The following is a 21029-nucleotide window of genomic DNA, read 5'->3' as shown; positions in this document are numbered from 1 at the left end:
TGAGAGAGATATGTCCTGGAGTTTAGTGAAACAAATAAATAAATAAATTGATGTTAACATCCAGGTAATGGAAATATGAAAAAAACACTCACTAGCAGAGAACAATTAAAGATAGGTCTTGCATGGTGTGTTGACATCTACTATCAATCCACTGCCACTGCAGTAAAAAATTTAGTGGGATGTTCTATAGGCTTCATCATAGATAAAGAATGTGCACTGTCAAAAGAAAAAGAGATGATGTAAGGTTTCTTTTATAGCACTCTAAATAATACAAATTATGAAGATTTTTTATGTTTGTGTTTCTGAATGTATCATATATAAAAATAAAGTTAAAAGCTTTCAAATTAATTTGGATTAAAACTCCCAAAAGTAAAGATCAGCTCAGTATTTCACTGAAACTTAGGTATTAATATAAAAGTAAAAATCTTTGCTTTTTCTAACCCAGTGTAATCTAATTGCAGTTGATGAGTAAAGAATCTCCAGTCTGTGTTGGAAATGATGCTTACGTTGACCTTGATCGGCAGGTATCTAAGACTAGATGTTTCTTGTCCTTCAATCATAGCATGTCAGTGGCCAGTCTTTTTTTCCATATTAAGAATTCTGTCTTTTTTTTTTTTCTTTAATCATTAAAGGGTTTTGTGGAAAAGTAAAATAGGAAGTGGAAAACTAAATTTCAGTATTTCAAGTCCTTTAGCTTTATAAATTGAGTTTGCTCCTATTGTGTTTAAAGGATATAAAAAAGTTGGTTTGAAAAACCAGTCTAGCTGTATGACATAATAAAGCAAAACTGCAGATTGGTACAAATCTTTAGGTATGGAGAAAGAAAGAAAGATAAAAAATGTGCACTATTAGATTAAATATTTTTATGTGAGTTCCTATTTCCAAAGTCAGTTTTTACAAAACCCCCACTTCTATGGGAATTCCTGGAACTGCGGCAATATAGTAGAGAGGTTTTCAAATATAATCTTTCCTGGTCTGATTTATTTTAAAAATATACAAACCTGATTTTTGTTTTACTACCTTATCCTCATGCTAACACTGTTCTGCTTCCTCAGATTTTTTTCTAATAGAGAAAAAGACTCGTGGTGCTCACTGTATTCCTCCATCATGCTTTCTCTGCAGAAATATGTACATTCTTGCAGACAAAGTTGATTTTTGTATGTAAACAGGCCCATGAGAAATAAACTTGCAAATGCAATTTATGATGATGCTGTTTGAGATGGCCCATTTAAACTTAATATATATATATAATATAATACATAATAATATATAATATAATACATATATATATATATACGGATATACACACACACACACTTAATATGCATACACCTATTTTATCAGACCAATTTTCTTGTGGCTATGTTTTTTATGCTATCTTAACTGCATTCATTTGCAAACCAGTGAGATACATATCCTTAAACATTAAGTCTTTGAAGGGAAGTACCTGAATATTTCCTACTGTTTATAAGGTTCAGTGCCCTTTTTTGGAACGGTAGGCTTCTCTGTTACATGTTAGTTTTATTCCTGTTGTGCACTAAAAGTAGCTTCCAGTGACTAGAGAGGTTTTACCCTGATTGTCCATTCCCTGTATTCCACCTTCCAGTCCTTTCTGTATTTCAAATGTAGATTGAAAATTGAAATTGTGCACTCTTTGCATCTGTAAAGAAAAGTGGTATTGACAATTTTTTTTCAGTTTAGAAATTTGATGAGTTCTTCAGACCCAAGTTCTTCTGGAGTTTTTGACCCAATTTATAGAATAGATGTGATAATTCTAATGTAAGAGCAAATATTCCTTTTATGTACGGTTACTTTTTGCTAGTACACAAATGAAACAGTATTCACATCTGCTTCTTTTTTTCTTTATAAGAGCAAAATTGTTCTGTTTTTTAAAAATTCAGTGTATTATCTAAATGTAAAAATAGTTTTATAGATATGTAGTCTGTAGTTCAGAATATTTTTAAATGGATCACAGAGCATGATGAAAATGTAAATGTTTGTTGTTTATGGTAGCTGAAGAAAACTACAGAAGAATTAAATGAAGCACTTGCAACGAAAGAAGAAATTGCCCAGAGATGTCATGAGTTAGATATGCAGGTAAGTTTGCTACACAGTCTGTATCAATTTTGAAGTGAAAAAAAGATGTGCTAACTTTTAGATGGCTGAAAATAAGTAGTAGAATGTGGAAACATAATTTTTAGAAGGGGGGTGAAAATGACACAGTAATTATTTTGTTTTCACTTGTGCTAGCAGAATGAATGCCATTGTTTTCTTATCTTGTTTCTGCATTGTCAGTATTAAAATGATTCATACTAGCAAAACTTTTTTTATTCAGACAAGGAAGGGTTTGAGCTGTGTGAAACTCTTGCCATAGAGAACTAATACAAGTTCTGCTGCTCTAACAGTTCCAGTTAACAGTTAAATCCCAGTCAGAAGTTGCTGGAGACCATTAAATATGTATGGATTTTTAGACTAAGTTTTACTGTCAGTAAATCAGTCTGGACAGACATGAGGAGCGTGAAGGGGGAGCCCTGAAAGGCATTACCATTGCAACCCGACTTTGCAGTATTAATTCAGGCTTCTTGCAGTTCAGTAACTGTTGGAATTAATAAAGCTGGTCTGTTTGTCGTGGTTAATATATGAACCCATGTTTCAGGTCGTGGAGCACTTTGGATTCTTTGCACTACTACCTGTTTTCACAGTGTTAGTGGAAACTGAATCATCTTTCGGACTGTGTCCCTGTTTCAGGCCTGCTTGCGGATGGCCCTTACTGTGGAGAGCTAGTTTTATTTGTTTTTAGGGAAAGTATGCAGATTTTGTTACAATGAAGTGATCTTCTGTTGTAACAAAGACTTTTTCTTTAAATTCTTGTTCTAAGTACATCAAAGAATAATTATGTTTCCCGAGTGGTAACTCTGCCCCTAGTGTTGCAGTACATTGGTTACATCACATAGCAATTGACTACCTTTTAAATGATACAGTGTATTCTTGTGCAATGTAACTAGTGAAGCCTGCATGTTTCTGTTTGTGGGCTCTGTTGAGACTTCATTAGAAAATGAAAAAATGCTGCTCTCTGTACCTGGGTAGGTTAGTTATTTCTATTCATGCTTTTATTACAACAGGTTGCAGCCCTCCAAGAGGAGAAGAGCAGCCTGCTTGCTGAGAACCAGATTTTGATGGAACGTTTAAACCAATCTGATTCTATTGAAGATCCCAACAGTCCTGCAGGTCGTAGACACCTGCAGCTGCAGACACAACTAGAACAGCTTCAAGAGGAAACATTCAGGTAGAAAAGCTACACTTGGTTAGGTTGTTTGTTTGTAGCTGGCAACAGAGGTGACTTAGATACTTCTGGTTCTGCTGGCAAATATTAATTAGTATAATGGATGGTGTATAACCACAGGAGTACCATTTTTGCAGTGATATTATAATTTTGCTCTTTACGAGGTCCAGCATTAAAAAAAGTACAATTTGTCGCTCTACCATGAGTTACTTTGAATTGTTTGTGTGCAGTCATTTCACCCATGTTTTGCAAAGTCAGTGAGAATGAAAAGTAGCATGCTTTCCTTTATGCAAATTATTCTGATTGTATTTTTAAAGTGTAGTAATTCCTTGATGAAAGTTTGCTACAGGCTGTACTGCTGGCAGCATTATGTACAAAGCAAAATATGTCCTTGAAAACAAATTTCGTTGATGATGAAAGATGGAGATTATCTCGTATGAGCTCTGCACTTCATTTACATTTCCCCAATATGTGAAGATACAGTTCCTCTTTAAATATACTTCCTGGTCCTCTTGACGGTTGCTCTCAGGCTGTGTAGGCCTGTTCTGTGGAAGAAAGCTGGTTCACTTTACCATCACCTTTTCATTCTCTTTGCCATACTTTCCTTCTCTTTTGTGAGAGCTATTATGGTATTTCTTTCTTTACACTGCCAGTTTTCCTTTTGCTGTCTTCTTCTCATTGCCCTTTTCCAGTTCTTACAATATGTGCCACATTATTTTCCTTTTTTTGTCTCTTTTGCCATTTTTCCATTTCCCCTTGATAAGCCTTCTTTCCTGCTTATTCTGACATATCATCTCCCATCAGTTTATTGAAAAACATTCAGTATTTCTCTTTCACAACAGCTAGTGCCTGGATTTCTTCTTTTTATTCATCTACTATGTAAAGGAATAGAATGGTGATAATGTCCCCTTTTATCTATCCTGATTCATCTCCATGCTCTGAAGTGATTCCTACCTGAGTCTGGTATCAATTACTGTTTTAACAGATTTTGTCCCCATGTTCAATATCTGCACTGCCTGTTGCTCTAATTTCAGGTTCTGAAGGTCATTCTAAACTTTTTTCATATGTGAGACTCATTCCTTGTCTCCTTTACCTCCTTCCCCTGTCTTCATCTCATGCGGCTTCTAATGGCAATTTGTGTGTGTTGCTTCCAGTTCTACCTGATCAAGCTGATCGGTACAGCTTAACTGATGCTCACTGTGGTATACCAGTTTTCATCCTAGTCTTACTTCTTTGTCCTTTGACTGTTCTGGTTTGTCATGATCCAAATCTTCATTGTTCCTGATTTAGATGACTTAAAGATTTTCTCTTGTCTCCTTTCTTGTAGATTCTTTTTGGACTCCTTGCCTTTTTTTTTCCTCATGCCCTTATTTCCTATCCTGGATTGTTTTTTTATTAATTTCAGAGCAAAATCACAGTAGGACTCTGTGTTTCAGGTTATGTCCTCTTCCATTTGTTCAAAATACTTTGACAAAATTTCTATTACTTACTCCCTTTGCTTACTACAAGGTTAATGGAGCTTTGCCTGTGTATACTATATGGAAGCAGTTCAGCAACTTTGGTCAGAGTTCTTTACTTGCTAACTGGATAACCTGGTTCTCCAGACATACTGGGCATGCACAGGTTCTTTATGAGTAAATAAATAAAGTCGCTTCAATGAGAGGTCTATGGAATTTATAACATTTAACAATCAGATCAATATTGTTGGAGGTAGATAAGTTGGACAGCTGAACAAAATTTTAGAATAAAGATGTCATGTTCAAATCTGTATGTCCCAAGATGAAAAAAGATGAAAATTCCTGCTTAAGCTTCCACTGTGAAAAACTACTGTTACAGAGGAAAACATCAGGTTGTGTCTTTATGAGAACATATGTTACCTTGTGAATTTTGAAATAGGCTGATATTAAATTGGAAGCATAAATCAATAAAGTCAATCTGCTTTTATATTTTGAATAAGCACATTGGGCTGTTGTTTTCCTTCACTGCAGCAGGAGACCATTTTGTGTGTTCTTAGAGGGGGTGATGATGAGGAAAGGTGACTGTGGCTCAGGATGAGAAATTATTTTCTGGGCTTTTTTTTCATTCCTACAGATTAGAAGCTGCCAAAGATGACTATCGAATACGCTGTGAAGAGCTAGAAAAGGAAATTGCAGAATTGAGACAACAAACAGAAGAGCTTACTACACTGGCAGAGGAGGCTCAGTCTTTGAAGGATGAGATAGATGTACTCAGGTAAATTTTGCTCCATTAACCCTTTTTAACTACTATGTTTTAGTCTATATAATTTGTGTACCTAATTTATATTAAACACTTTCAATGTCAAGATTCTTTGGATCCTCTGGTTTAGGTACACAGACCAATGCACAGTTATTGAGTAAAATAGTTGCTTATTGTGTACCTAATCAATAACTATTAGTAAACTTCGTAATTCTATGCCAATTTATGGTTATAACAGGGCACTCACTGGTCTCTTTGAGTATGCAATATTCACCTTCATCATGTCTTGGGCATCTGTTCTCATCATAAAACTAGGCCATTTCCTTTCTTGGGTTTGCATTGTTTTGGACTTTGGGTGGTGCTTTTGGTTTATTATATAATGATAATATGAGCATCTGTTGCAGCTCTCATTGCCGCTGGATTTTAGCATTGAAAGTTGTAATGATTTGATGATACTTGGGGTTTATAGGGTGGGACAGCCACTTTTATTATGGAGCATAATCCTTCAGTATTGGCATCTTGCTGCCATGGGTTATTCAGAACAGTTACCCATTCTCTCCAGCAAGGCTTATTTAATACTTCCATTCCTGACTCACCAGTAGCCTTCTACCAATGGTATCTGTCTTTTACCCTTCTGTCATTAGTATAAGGAATGAACCCATCACACTGCATAAACTGTGTGGGTGGCTTGGGTTCAAAAATTCCTTGCCCCAAGAGAGAGGCCCTGCACCTCACTGAGGATTAAGCAGAGTTGGCTTGCCTCAGTGTCCTGTAATCTGGCCCATCAATTCAGTGGGAGATTCCCTAGATTTCACAGGAAATTGGGTCTGTAAATTGGTTGATTCTAAAATGAAACTGGGGACAGTAATAGTAGCAGAGGTCGTTGGGGGAGGTGAGGTCCATTGCTGTCTTGGCAGTGCAGCAAGTGGATTGATAAAACTCTGAAAAGCTGTGAATGAAGCCTGGTGTTTCTTTTTTTTTCCTTTTTTTTTTAAAGAAGGAATCAAGTTCCAAAACTATTATGGTACTTCTGTGTCACCAAGTTCAATTTGCCTAGGAGATGGATCTTTATGGTTTTATTCCTGGCTGTCATTAAAATGAAGTGCAGAAACTTTTCTTCTTTACCTTTGACAAATTTAAGACAGAAGATAATTTAGAATTGAAAGGAAATGGGTGGGAATGAGGTTTTTTCACTATTATTTTAAGATTGGAAGCAGATCAGAAAGTTCTGGGTGTTAGGAAAAAGGATAGGGTCTAAAAGAACCTTCCGCAGCAGCTTATAGAGTTGACAAGTAGTTATTGGAAGAAAACAGACAATTTAAAAGTGAAAACATCAGTAATAGGAGGATATGATTGCTTTATTGTTCTCCCCATTATGTCTCAGAATGTCTTCTGCATTAAGAAAACACAGTGAGGAAGCATTTTAAATTCTGTTAGTTTTGTTCGTTTTCAGAGTTCAACTTTGATATAAATCTGTCCCTTCAGGCATTCTTCTGATAAAGTAGCCAAATTAGAAAGCCAGGTAGAGTCATACAAAAAGAAATTGGAGGATCTGGGTGATTTGCGGCGGCAAGTGAAGCTTTTAGAAGAGAAGAATACAATGTACATGCAAAATACCGTGAGCCTGGAAGAAGAACTGAGGAAGGCCAATGCAGCACGCAGTCAGCTGGAAACATACAAGAGACAGGTGAGGACAGGCATCATCAATGCAGTAGTGCTCTGTATAGTTCAACACTTCATAACATGGCTAATACTTCAAAGTAAAAAACCTATGAAAAAACCACCTCCAGTTTAGAATGCTTCGATGTTTTGTAGGTGCTACCTTTGTCCTTTTTTCCTGCAATTCTTGTCATTGCTGTAAGTTTATGTTACTTTGTCAAAAAGCAGTATTTCCTGCATTTAGAAGCTCAACAGATTTTAAGTGTTTTTTTTTTTTCTAAAATTATTCCAAATTCATATTCAGTAGTGAGGCTTGAATTAGAGGCTCTCCTTTCAGAAAAAGTATCCACTTTTCACTACAATATTCCAGCAGTGAGGAACACACACCACAGCTGAGGTAAGTTATTCCTGTGGTTAAATTACCCCCTTTTTTAAGGTTCTAGTTTGTCTGATACATCTGAACTTTTCCACTTAAGAGAGAAGGACCCTTGTCATCCCTGTTGTTTTATATGCACCTAGTGGAGTACAAAATGTCTCACCAGCACACTCTGTGGAGTGAAAGGCACCTTCTTAGCCTCCTGTTTATCCAAGTGCCATGTGATGCTGTTTCTGTAAAGTTGGAAGATGTGTTTAGTCTTCTCTCTGCTTCTATACTACAGGGACACGATATCATTCTGGTATTCTTGTTAGAGAGCCAGACAGAGCATGGTTCATTAAAATAGTAGTGCCTGCTCTGTATTTCTGCCTGATCAAATGATCACAGCACAGGGGTCCCTGTATGTCAGTTTACAGTAGAATAAAATACAGAAACAGGCACTAACAATATTGCCAGCCCAGAAACAATGTGTCTCCCTAAGATTTGATAGATTTTTATCTTGCACTTGGCTATCTCAGTGTTTAAAACAACTAGTTTCAGCCTATGTAGTCTAATTTTAAATACAGACCAAATGATTTTACCAGAAAAAAAGGCCTTGGACAAGAAAAGTTGTCCAAGGGGACAAAGGGAAAAGTAAATGTAGAAAGGAATGGCCTTCCACACATGAGTAATATCAAGTTTACTGGCAGCCCAATATGTCACTCCATTAAACAGCTGAGCATGTTATACTGTTGTGTAACCTCAACACCTGCATTTGATTCTTATTTCACCAACCAAAAGGATTTTGGAAGGGCAATCCCAAACATTTGTGCTGCTAAAGTACTCCTTTTCTTCATTATTCCCTGTATTTTATGGGTAGGATTTCCTGTATGAGGTGCTGTTGTTTGGTGCAAAACTGTTTACTGGCTGAGACTGGAATAAGCCTCAGGTGTCCTGTTGCAGATGTGTTTTCTTCACCTAACTACGGTGTCTCAAAATGAACACTCTGTGTTTGTCTTCAGTGTCTGTAAGACTGGTCTCCTTTTGAGACCTGCCTGTGAATCATAAGCCACAAAATTATTTTTCTGGGAATCCTAAATTGTGCTATCAGAAGTAAACCAGACGTAAGGATTGTGACGTTATGTCACTGCTGAGCGCTAGTGTGCTTCTCTAGTGGAATATGTCTTGTCTGGTGTTTGAAGGATCCAGCCCCACTCATGAGGATGCCATTAGTTATTTCTTTGGCTTAGAAGCCTTGTGCTATGCAGATGAAAGTGGTTGATTCAAATTCCTGTATCAATCTGCAAGGAAATTGCGCCTTCACTGCACAGAACTATCTCTGTGAGGTGAGATTGAGTGGTGGTGTTTTGTTTTCACTCTTCTGAGAGCAAGCATAAGCCTTTTCTAAGAAACTTTATTTTGGCAAAAAGAATTGAAATGTGAAGATTTCAGGATAATTTTTTTTGTAATTTTAATTCAGCCCCTTTGTGCATGTGCATTCTGATACATAGCTAACAGTATGTCTTGCTTTTCTTTGTTGCAAGATTGGTGCTTTACTCATTCCACACACAGATAATGCTTAGTAAATGTGATGGCAGTTCATTTTTTTTTTAATCTTCTGCATTACCATGAAGTTGTATGTTTTTCGATACACTCACAAGTCCTAATTGAAGACAAATTTGTTTCCTTCAGTGTTTTTCTACAGACCAGTATCTTAGCATGATTGATTACAAACATGAATGCATTTGTTTCCATTTGAGGTGAAAATTCTCACATTTTGCAAGTGGTGGCACAATCACTGGTGAAGGCCTGCAGGTTTTTTTTATACCAGCAGTTATTCTGATAGCCCCAGTGATGATGTCACATCTGAAAAATGAAATATTTTCATATATAACATTTTAATTTCTTTAATTGCAGAAAATGCAGGCCTGTGCTGGTTTTGCAGCCTTTAATTTAAGAATAACAGCAGCAAACTCCTTCTCTAAGACTTAAGACCATGCATATTTTAGGCCTTGTAGTTACTGTGTTATAGTTGTACACATTGAAAATAAAAGGCAGTTAGAACCACTGGGCAATTTTATGTAGGTATGGCTACTGCTTTAATCACTTCCTGTGTAATCTGAAAGCCGTGAAGAAGCCTTCTTATAAATTGCTTCAGAAGAAGCTGTAGGTCTTAAGCTGACTCTTCATTCAGCTTTTGTGTTTGCAGGTCAGTCTTTATTTAACTTATATGCTTCCATGCTCTCTGCATTATGAGCTTTACTAGTGTTCTGGAAATTAATCTTTGCTAGTAAAGGCTGAGAGTTTTGAAAAGGCAAGTCTTCGCTGATTTACCATCTGTTGTGCTCAGCTTTCAGATTTCTGATCACTTAATTTTAAGGGCTCTTTACTGATCTGTAGTTGAGAGCATACATGTGGCTTTGTTAGCAGTTTCTCCTCAAATAAACAAAACTGTTTGGAGCCTGTGGCTGAATCTTTGTTAGTGTATTAAAAATTACTAGGAAATCTCAGGTTAGGGAATGTTACCTGGCTGCATAAACTAGTAGTTGAATTCTCAGTGAGGCTTATGAAATAAAGTTAACAAACGGTGTAGATAATTGGCTTTCTTCAGAGTTTTTTCTTTTAACTAGGCTTTTCAGAATGCAGAAAGATTTTTCTGCTGTTCATAAGCTTTTTGATTCCTAGAACTACATAGCTTTTCTTTCTGTAAACCCTGCTTGAGCTTAAATTCTTGTTTTAGATGTACTGAAAATACTTCGCATTTCTTCTGTCTTTTGCTTGCACTAAGACCTAATATTTGAATGCTTTTTATTTTACTGAAACACAGAACAACTGATGAAAGCATTTTTTAGTATGTCCTATAAGTAACTATTTCACTTGTTTTACAACATGACTTGTGGTGCATTGTAATTGGCTACTTTGTCTTGTGTACTTTGTTTTAACATTTGCAGACACATTATTGATTCTTGTTCTCACAGGCAGTTGAACTACAAAACAGGTTATCTGAAGAATCCAAGAAAGCTGATAAATTAGATTATGAATGCAAACGACTGAAAGAAAAAGTAGACAGCCTCCAAAAAGAAAAAGATGTAAGTGCCAAGGTGTTATTTTTTTGTTAGTAACAATAGCAACTTTGTATCCTTTATAACACAGAGATATGGTAATTACACTTAGCAATCTTTTTAAATTAGGAAGTCTTTTTTCATCTGAAATTTTCTGATGTTTGTGTACAGGCTACTTTTTAAACCTAAGAATTGTACAGCATGGAATAAAGTGACTGTACAAAAACATATGCAACCCATTTTTAAGAGGAAAAGCCTTCATATCTGGCATCTGAAGTTGTTTCCTGACCATTTACCATGAGAAGGTTAATAAATAACCAGGGTAATTGTTACATATTCTGAAAAGCTATTTACAACAGGGTTTCTGCAGTATCATCCTAGAACTAAATTCCTGTTTCTTTCTTTTCCTAAGGCATTCTTTGAGGTACCATCAGCATGCTTCTCTTTGTGGAGTCATCACTAATGTAGCAAGAGGCTTAGTAGTAGTTGTGTAGAGGGAAATGTCCTTTGTGGTGATCTCAGCTTTTATGACAGCTCCTCGTTGACCTATCTTGTACTGCCAATGTGGAACACACAGGGTAGCTACCAATCTACCCGTTCGTCTTGTGTCATTTACTGCTAGTGATTCTGTGATTAATTGCTCCGTCCTCTCTTGACGGGACTGATCCTTCGGACTTCTCTTGCACATTTGTCATTTCTCAACAGTTAATTTCAGCTTGTTTCTTAGGAATGTATATGCAGGTGCCTCAAACTACCTAAAACCAAGGTCAGCAATTGAAGCTAGCAGTTTCTTAGGCATGTTTTAATTACAAATCTGTTGATCCAACTGTTGGAAACTCTGCAGGCTTTTTCCTTAATAATCATATTTCATGTCCAGTTTTTTCCAAGATTTCCAAGCCCAACACTTAAGTATCATTTGAACTGAAAGTCTTCAGTTATTTTATGTTTGTAGGTCATTGATTTCCATGTTTTATTAAATTTTCAAGCTGCGGTGGACACTTGACCTTCACATAACTTCCATCTGCCCTTCAAATCAGGCTGGAATGTTCATAGTAACTGTATTGGTATTGTGCTTTGGCTTTCTTTCCTGCTTTTTGTTTTTATATTGGGGTTTTTTTCCAATTCTTTTATGTTGAACAATTGTAAGATTGTCTCTGTGGCTTATCCATGGCTCAGTGGACCATTTCATCTTGCACAAAGGATCTGAATTGCAGGCCATTATCATATAGTTTTCTGTTTCACCCCCAAAAAATAGCATTTTTTTGAGCTGGATGTTGTTTTTAAGTACATTCTTTTGAATGGATATGCACCTGTGAGAAGTAAGTTACAGCTAGAAGTCTCTCATCACATGAACTCAGTGATTCACTGTCTGTATTACCTACTCTTTCTGTTCTGTGTTGTCAATACGTATCAGTAAGGTAGCCCACCACAGGTCACAGGCTAGGTAATGGTATCTTGTCAGTTATATTTTGGAAATAGTTACTGAAATTGATTTTACCCTTTTCTTTATGTTCGGCAAAGTGTGGTAGTGTTTGATATCTCCATCAAAGCAGCTTGGAATTTTACCTCTGTGGTCTGTTATATATAAGTACTAAGATAATTATTGAGTTGCTTGTACCAGTGAAGCCCTAGAGCTTTTTCTAAAATATTCTGGCATTTGGCAATCAACTGTTAGTAAAATGAAATGTTATCAGCCAACACAACTCCTTACCTACACAGAATCAAGGTCTGTCCTGGACCATTTAGTAATACTGAACATGTCTGATTTTGGAGAAAACTACAACTTGGATCATTACATTCTTTCTCTTTTTTTTGACTCTTGGCAACCTTCTGGACAAAAACCTGGTGCTATCTGTAGGTTCTCGTTTTTTTGCCAGAAGGGTACTTGTGCCAAATTGAAAGAGTATTTGCCTGATGCTACTGAGTAGCACACCTGTTTGGATCCCAAGGCAATCCAGTCCTGTTCTTCATTTCTCTTTGGACCGAGTCTTAAGCAACTAGTTTTCTTTCATAGCCAAAATGCTGGTGAATAACACGGCCAGCTGACCCACAGGAGGAATGGGATATGGAAATGCTGCTCGCACTTCCACTGGTGAAAGGCAAACAAAATGAAGTTAAAAGCAGTTTGTTTGTTATGTTGACTCTGTACTTATATGCCCATGGTTTCACTCCTGGCTGAGTCTTGGATTCATGGTGAGGCAAAAATCTGTGGTCTCTCAACTGATTTCCATTTCCTTTGGAATCAGCCCCAATGAAAGGAAAAGGAAAACAGCTGAGTGGCCCCAGTGGATACTGTTTACTACCTGGTACCAGGACTTTGTGCCACTATTATCTCAATTTTGTAAGCTTATACCCTGCTATTTTTAGTCCAGTAAGATCAGCAACCCTTCTCCCAAAAAATGCCAAACCACTGTTCCTGTGGAATATATAAAATTTACATTTCTTTTGTTATGAAATAGTCTGAGATACCTTAATTTGGAAGTAATCTCTAGAGCTGCATTAAATTATTTTTAAAATTTTGAAGGCTGTTAGAGATGGATTTGTACTGCCAAGACTGAATTGTTTTCTTTCCAATTATTCAGAGATTAAGAACAGAAAGGGATTCTTTGAAAGAAACTATTGAAGAACTTAGATGTGTACAAGCTCAGGAGGGTCAACTCACCACTACAGGTAAAGGACAAATAAGGAGATTAAATGCATCTTTTCTAAAGCTTACAGGAGTTTTCTGTAGAGTATTGAATGTGCTTTTGTTTAGGACAGAATAAATTAAAGCTCCCCTATAATCAGTAGTGTAAAACCTCTTCAACTAGTCACAGCTTTATAAGTAAGCAAAAGCTTCAAATGTTATTTCAGCCAATCAGAAATTTTAGTCTCCTCTCCAGTAGGATATTTTTATAATATATATCTGATTTCTGTGTAGTTACATAATTTTCTTTAGAGAGATATTTTCTCATGATGTTTCATGCGTAATAGTTCATGCCTATGTGTAATCTTCTGTACCTTTGTAGTTCTTAGATAAGCAGAAAATAAACTGCAATATTATTTCTTCAGAATGGATGAAGTAATGATTCACCAAATGAAATGGTGTTTGTCTGTCAGTCTTGCTGTAGCTTGACTTTGTGTCATTTTGTGTTGTCTAGCAATAGTCTAAAACTTCTAGAACTTCTTACTTGTCATGTAAAGAAAGTAAATGGTGTGCTTTTCCTTACTCAGGATTGATGCCTCTGGGAAGACAAGAGCCTTCAGACAGTTTAGCAGCAGAAATCATTACTCCTGAAATAAAGTAAGCTAATGTGTGCTTTGTTTTACTAACCTTTACAATGGTCAATGGCAAGTTGAATATCAGCCAGCAGTGCCCTGGTAGTCAGGAGGACCAACTGTGTCCTGGGGTGCATCAGGCACAGCATCACCAGCCAGGCAAGGGAGGGGATTGTCCTGCTGTGCACTGGGGCAGAGTCCTGTGTGCAGTTTTGGGTGCTACAATATGAGAAGGACATAAAGCTCTTAGCATCCAGCAGAGGGCCACAAAAATGGTGAAGGGCCTTGAGGAGAAACTATATGAGGAGTGGCTGAGGTCATTTGGTCTGTTCAGCCTGGAGATGAGACTGGGCAGAGATGTTGTGCTGGTCTCCACCTTCCTCACGAGAAGAAGAGGAGGGGCAGACATTCTCTTCTGTTGTGACCAGTGACAGGACCCAAGGGAATGGTCTGAATTTTTGCCAAGGAAGGTTTAGGTTGGATACTAGAAAAAGGTTTCTTGTTGTTGCCCTGTCTTGATTGTCTAGAGCTTGATGATGGTACCGAAAGAATTGAGTATTTATGAGTAAGAATCAAGGGGAAGGCCACAAGGCAGATATTCTGGTGGGTGTGTTACAGACCACTTGTCTAGGATGCCATATACTATAAGCAGCTGGGAGAGGTCTTGAGATTGCTCGACCTTCTTATTATGGAGGACTTCAACTTACCAGATGGCTGCTGGAAATGCAATATGGCAGAAAGGGATCAGTCTAGGAGGTTCCAGGACTGTGTGGAAGATAACCTCCTGACACAGCTACTGAACAAGCCAGCTGGGGAAGGTGTCTCAGTGGACTCACTGTGAACAGGAAAGGACTGGTGGATGATGTGATGATCAGAGGCTGTCTTGGGCACAGCAAGCACTGAATGAGAGAGTTCTTGATTCACAGAGAATTAAGGAGAGATGCCAGCAGAACCTCCACTTTGGACTTCTGGAGGGCACAGTTCAGCCTGTTTAGGGGTCTTGTTGTCAAGTTGCTTGGGAGTCAGTCCTGAAGGGCAAAGGAGTCCGGGAGGGCAAGAAGGAACTGTTAACAGTGCAGGAGTAGGATGTCTCCGTGTGCCAAATGAAGAGCCATCAGGAAGACTGGCTTGGCTGTACACAGAGCTTTGGCCAGAACTTAGGATAAAAAAGATGGTATTATGTTTGGAAGAAGGGGCAAAGCCAGTCAGAAGGACTACAGAGATGTTTTGCTGTTATGCAGGGAGAAAATTAGATGGGCCAAAGCCCAACTAGAGCTTATTTTGGCTTCTGCCAATAAAAGACAATAAAAAATGTTTCTATAGATACATTCACAATTAAATGAGGATTAAGGAGACTCTCAATCCCTTATTGGATGCAGGGGGAACCATACCAGTAAAGGACAAGGAAAAGGCTGATCTACTTGAAGCCTTCTTTGCCACAGTCTTTAATAAAGACTACTTATCTGGAAGACAGCTGCAAGAAGCTGAATAAAGCCTCCACAATACAGGAGGAAACATCTAATGACCAGTGCTGTGCCAATTAGACACCCTCAAGTCCATGGGGGTGGGCAGGATCCACCGAAGGGTATTGAGGGAGTGGCTGCGGACGGGTGTTGCAAAATTCACTCTGAAATAGTTTTTGATTGTGAAATGGAGCTTCTCGAGTTGTTACTGTAGCAAGTAGGAGGCAAGAAAGAACCAAGAGGCAAGCCAAGCAGTCAGAGAGTGACTCTGCCAGAGTGCTTCAACTTTTAAAGCGCCCGGGGTACCGCCCAGCCCCGCCCTTCTGTTTTCCGGCTGCAGGAAGACAGTAACAATTTTGGGCACAGATACATAAGGAACACAATAACATTTTGGGTTACCCAGAACAGTGTTGATCTGCTGGAGGGTCAGAAGGCTCTGCAGAGGAATCTGAACAGGCTGTATCGGTGGGTGGAGGACAATTGCATGAAGTTCAACATGGCATAGTGCTAGGTCCTGCCCTTGGGTCACAACAACCTGTACAGTGCTGCAGGCTTGGAGAAGAGTGGCTGGAAAGATGCACAGTGGGAAGTAATTGTAGAATCATAGAGCAGCTTGGGTTGCAAGGGACCTTAAAGATCATCTCTGTCAGTAGTACTCACTAGCAGGGCAAGAGGCAGTGTGCAGAGCTTGAAACACATTATATTTAATCTAATGTTCATCTCTGCTGCCATGGGCAAGGACACCTTCCAGTAGACCAGGTTGCTCAAATCCCCATCCAACCTGGACTTGAACACTGCCAGGTAGGGGACATCCACAACTCCCTTTGCCATTGCCTCCAAACCCTCAAAGTAAAGAATTTCTGTTCAATGTCTAATCTAAAGCACCCTTTTTAAGTTTACACCACTTCCCTTTGTCTTGTCACTCCATGCTCTTGTAAAAAATCCCTCTCCAGCTCCCTTGTTGGCTCCTTTCAGGTACTGTAAGGCTACTGTAAGGTATCCCTGGTCCCTGATCTACAACCCCAGCTCTCTCAGCCTGTTTTCATAGTAGAGGTGTTCCATCCCTGTGATCACCTTAGTGGCTTCCTCTGGACTCACTTCAATTAGTTGACATACTTCCTGTGCTGGGACCGCAGAGCTGGATGCAGTGTTCCAGGGGGGATCTCACCAGAGCAGAGCAGAGGGGCAGAATCCCCTCCCTCCCCTGCTGCCCACGCTGCTTTGGATGCAGCCCAGGACACGTTTGGCTCTCTGGGCTGTGAGTGCACATGGCTGGGTCATGTCCAGCCTCTCATCCCCCAGCACCCCCAGGGCCTTCTCCCCAGGGCTGCTCTCCATCTATTCATCCCCAGCCTGGACTGATACCAGGGTTTACCGTAGGCCAAGTGCAGGACCTTGCACTTGGCCTTGTTGACCCTCATGAGGTTTTCATGGCCCCACTTCTTCAGTTTGTCCAGGTCCCTGTGGATGACACTGATACAGCGGGGATAGTGGAACACGCCTATATCAAACCAGAAGGCCCGTGGAAAAGAAATATATAAGGACAGATTCTTGGTAGATGTTTCAGAGATGTTTATTTCTCCAGCCGCATGGCCGGGGCTCTGCCGAGGAACTCCCACAGTCTGGACTGAGGGTCCTTGGCCACACCAGGGAACACAAAACCAATGGGAACGAGGCTGAGCAGGGGCAGGGAAACCCCGTGTCTGTCCCCCAGGGGCCCTCTGCCAGGGCTACATGGCAGGGGGAGGAGACCCCGACGTGACACCTGTTGTTCTGGTGTGGATTGAGGGTGTTGGTTGGCAGCAGCTGAACATGAACCATTGAGTGCTCAGGTGGCCAAAAAGGCTAATGACGTCCTGGCCTGTATCAGCACTAGAGTGGCCAGCAAGACCAGGGCAGGGATTGTCCCCCCCATACTTGGCACTGGTGAGGCCACACCTCAAGTTCTGTGTCCAGTTTTGTGTCACCTCACTACAAGAAGGACATGGAGGTGGTGGAGCTTGCCCAGAGAAGGACAGTGGAGCTGGAGAAGGGTGTAAAGAGTTAAGTCCTGTGAGGAGCAGGGGGGCTGTTTGTCCTGAAGAAAAGGAGGCTCAGATGTGACTGTACCACTTTCTACAACTACCTGAAAGGAGGTTATAGCAAAGCAGGGATTGGTCTCTTCTCCTCAAGCTGTGCTGGGGAGGTTTAGATTGGATATTAGGAGTCATTTCTTCACCAGAAGGGGTTATCAAGCATTGCAACAGGCTACCTAGGGAAGTGATTGAATCCTCGTCCCTGGTGGTGTTTAAAAGATGTGTAGATGTGGTGCTTAAGGAACATGGTTCTGTGCTGAGTTTATGTTGGATCTTGATAATCTTAAGAATCTTTTCAACCCAAATGATTCTGTGATTCTGTGTAAACAGACCAAGGGTGGAAGTGACTTGCTCAGGTTTATGCAGTAGTTCAGTGACAGCTGAGATTACAGTCTTTCTTCATGCTTGGCATTAAGCTTTGCATTCTTTGTGTTCTCCCTATAAATCTGTTTGAGTTGTACTCAGAGATCCTGATAGGGGAATTGAGGTAATTTCCTTGTGTTCTGCATTCTGCAATTACAACTCTTTAAATTAGGTTTGTATTTGGGGGTTTGAAAACATGATTGCTGTTGCAGCCATCTCCTTTAAAAAGATTGTATTTATGTTATTATTTTATTTCCTATGGTAAACTGTTTTCTTTGTTATAGATATTAGCATTCCTTTTTTTACAAAATTGTGTTCTATGTGTTTAGGGAGAAACTCATTCGCCTTCAGCATGAGAACAAGATGTTAAAATTGAACCAGGAAGGTTCTGACAATGAGAAGATTGCCTTGTTGCAGAGCCTTCTTGATGATGCAAACTTACGTAAGAATGAACTGGAGACAGAAAACAGGTAAGAAATTTTGTCCTCTGTTGCAGTTGACTTTCCTACAGGCATCCCCAGGACAAGAAAGACATGGATTTAATGGAATCAGTCCTGGGAAAGGCCACAGGGATGTGATTACAGGACTGCAGCATCTTGTTATGAGTAAAGCCTGAGGGACAGAGCCTGGAAAAGAGGAGGCTTACGTTAGATCTTACCAATGTTATCTTATCAAAGTGTCTAATGGGAGGGTCTAAAGGAGATGAAGCTAGACTCTTGTCAGTAGTACTCAGTTGCAGGGCAAGAGGCAGTGTGCAGAGCTTGAAACACATTATATTTAATCTAAATGCAAGAACATACTTTATTTTCACTGTGAGGGTTGATGAATACTGGAATATGTTGTCCAGAGATGTTGTCTCCATCCTTGTAGATATTTAAAACCCAACAGGACGTGTTCCTGGGTAGCCTGCTCTACCTAACCCTGCTAGATTGAGCCAGTCAGCATACAGGCATCTGTGGGGCCAGAGTGCATCTGAGCATGCCACAGTATTTGGCTGATAGTGATGTGAGGCTGCTTTCTATCTAAGCTTCAAATCTGTTCTTTATCTAATCTTCCTCTATCTTCCCCTTCAACTGGGGGAGGTGCCTGAAGCCTGGAAAAAGGTAAATACTGCACTCACCTTCAGGAAGGGCAAGAAAAAGAGCATGAGGAACTACAAAGACTGGTCAGCCACAGGTTGCTTTCTGGAAATTTCACAAAGCAAGTCCATCTGGAATCTATTTCCAGCCACATGAGGAACAGGAAAGTAACTGGGAAATGTCAACATGAATTTTTTCAGAGCAAATCATGCCCAACTAATCCAATTGTCTTGACAATGAGATGACTGCACATGTGAAGAAGGGTGAAAAAGAGGATGGTACTTAGCTTAGCTTTAGTAAAGCCTTTGATAAAGTGTTCCATGGTATCCTTATGTTCAGAATGGTTAGATATAAACTAAATAAGTGGACAGTAAAGTGAGCAAAAAAATTAATTGGACAGTGATGCGACAGCTGAGCCTAGAGTAGTACTGTCAATGAAATGAAACCCACCTGGCAAACAGTTCCTCAGTCATCAGTACCAGGACCAGTTGTTCATCACTTCTGTTAACAACTTCACTGATGAGAGGGACTACACTCCCAGGAAGTTTGAGAATAGTACTACTTTAGGATATCCTGAAAGGGAAAGCTGTTATTCAGAGGAGCTCAGCAGTGCAGAGAAATGAACTGATGGGAGTCCTGTCCGTGGCTGTGGAGCAGCTCTGCTGCAAAAGCCCTGGGGTCCTAGTGGGTGGCAAAGGAGGATATGTTATTTGGGGACCTTGCAGTTGACTGTGATCTGGACTGTTCTCACTGAGCTGCAGGCAGGCAGTCAGTCTGGGAAAATGGTTGTTCACCTCTTACCAGTACTTAAGATACCACACCTGGACAGAGCATGTAATTTTGGATTCCCAAGTGCCAGAGAGATGTGGATGTGTAGAAGTGCAGCAGAATACTCCTATGGTGAGAGACACTAGAAGGTGTGACAGGTGGGATAAAACTGAGAAGCAAGTTTGTCCAGGACAAAGAAAAAGTGGCGTAGAGGAGATTGTACTGTGATCTGCATCTACTTCATGGGAAGGTAGTAAGAAGACAGATTTGGGCTGTTCTCAAGAGGTTATTAGTGGAAGGACAAGAGGCAGCAGACAAAATACAGAGTATGGGTCTGAGCCCTAGAAGAGAAGCCCAAAGAGACAGTTAGACCTCTATGCTTAAAAGTGTCCAAACCTGGTACTGGATGTGGTTGCCAGCAATCTGCTGTAAGTGCACCTGCTTTAAGGAGGAAGTTGGATCCCAGCAAACTGTGGACATTCCTTCCAGCCTGCAGGTTTATAGGGTTTCTGTAACTGTGCAAAAGCATAAGCTAGCAGCTCTCACACAGTAAAACTGGCTGTTAAAAGGTTTTCTTTCATGTATATAGAAATGATTTCTGCATGCATTTATGTTGTCCTTGAGGAATATGAAAATGTTCTGGATGAACATCTGGATGTTACAATCTCTGGAACTGCTGTAAGCTCTAACTACTGCTGTAAATTTTTTGAGAGTAATTTACCGTATTGCATTTTTTGTGTAGATGAGCTGGAAACACTGGACACTAAAAGTCTGACACCTCCTCTTACAGTTGTTTTTTTTAATGAAAAAAAATATTGTCTCTTTCCTAGATTGGTAAATCAGAGACTTCTGGAAGTACAGTCCCAGGTTGAAGAACTACAAAAATCTTTGCAGGATCAAGGTTCAAAAGCTGAAGATGTAAGTAGAAATGTACATCAAACTAACATTCGAATAGTTACCATTTTCGAAACTTTGACCTTTTTGTAAAAAAAAAAATGTCAAAGAAATATACAAACTGAGATTTCTAATAGTTTTGCATATTTACTTGTATGGTCTTATCAATAAATTGTGCTTCTCTAACTAGGATGTAAGACAATTGTCTAGATTAGAAAACCATCCTATGTAGAGAAGATGTCAAATGTGTTTTATTTGAATAATTGTGTTTGTTGCAATACAAAACTATTTAATTGGAATAGACAGTTTTGCAGGGAATTGAGAAAATGTTGATTCTCTATGAATAAAGCATCTGAAGTTGGTTTTGGTTTAGTTTTCTTAATGAAAGTTGAGGCCTTTCCAGCCACTGGAGGGTCTGTAATTGTTCATGTAAGTGTATCTCAGAATGATAAAAGCAAGGCAGACCAAAATGAAAAGAAGGTCAAATAATGCAGCCCTCAACATAATGCAGCATTTTCTGCAACTCATAATAGAGTTAACTTTATTTTAAATG

The 21029-nt window shown here is 39.3% G+C and overlaps 1 protein-coding gene across 2 annotated transcripts in view; it reads left to right on the top strand.

The window, feature by feature from the left end:
• HOOK3 (hook microtubule tethering protein 3) overlaps nucleotides 1-21029 on the top strand; it is an 87375-nt gene that overhangs the window by 44651 nt on the left and 21695 nt on the right. For both annotated transcript variants that reach the window (XM_082301642.1, XM_082301643.1), the window contains exons 7-16: nucleotides 462-524; nucleotides 2014-2097; nucleotides 3123-3286; nucleotides 5375-5515; nucleotides 6986-7187; nucleotides 10493-10603; nucleotides 13159-13246; nucleotides 13790-13859; nucleotides 18065-18205; nucleotides 20413-20500. In XM_082301642.1, the coding sequence (XP_082157768.1) occupies nucleotides 462-524; nucleotides 2014-2097; nucleotides 3123-3286; nucleotides 5375-5515; nucleotides 6986-7187; nucleotides 10493-10603; nucleotides 13159-13246; nucleotides 13790-13859; nucleotides 18065-18205; nucleotides 20413-20500 (1152 nt within the window). The remainder of the gene's footprint in view (nucleotides 1-461; nucleotides 525-2013; nucleotides 2098-3122; nucleotides 3287-5374; nucleotides 5516-6985; nucleotides 7188-10492; nucleotides 10604-13158; nucleotides 13247-13789; nucleotides 13860-18064; nucleotides 18206-20412; nucleotides 20501-21029) is intronic.

Source organism: Coloeus monedula, assembly GCF_965178545.1.
Source record: "Coloeus monedula genome assembly, chromosome: Z".
Taxonomy (NCBI): Eukaryota; Metazoa; Chordata; class Aves; order Passeriformes; family Corvidae; genus Coloeus; species Coloeus monedula.
This window is presented reverse-complemented; position numbering and strand designations above follow the sequence as displayed.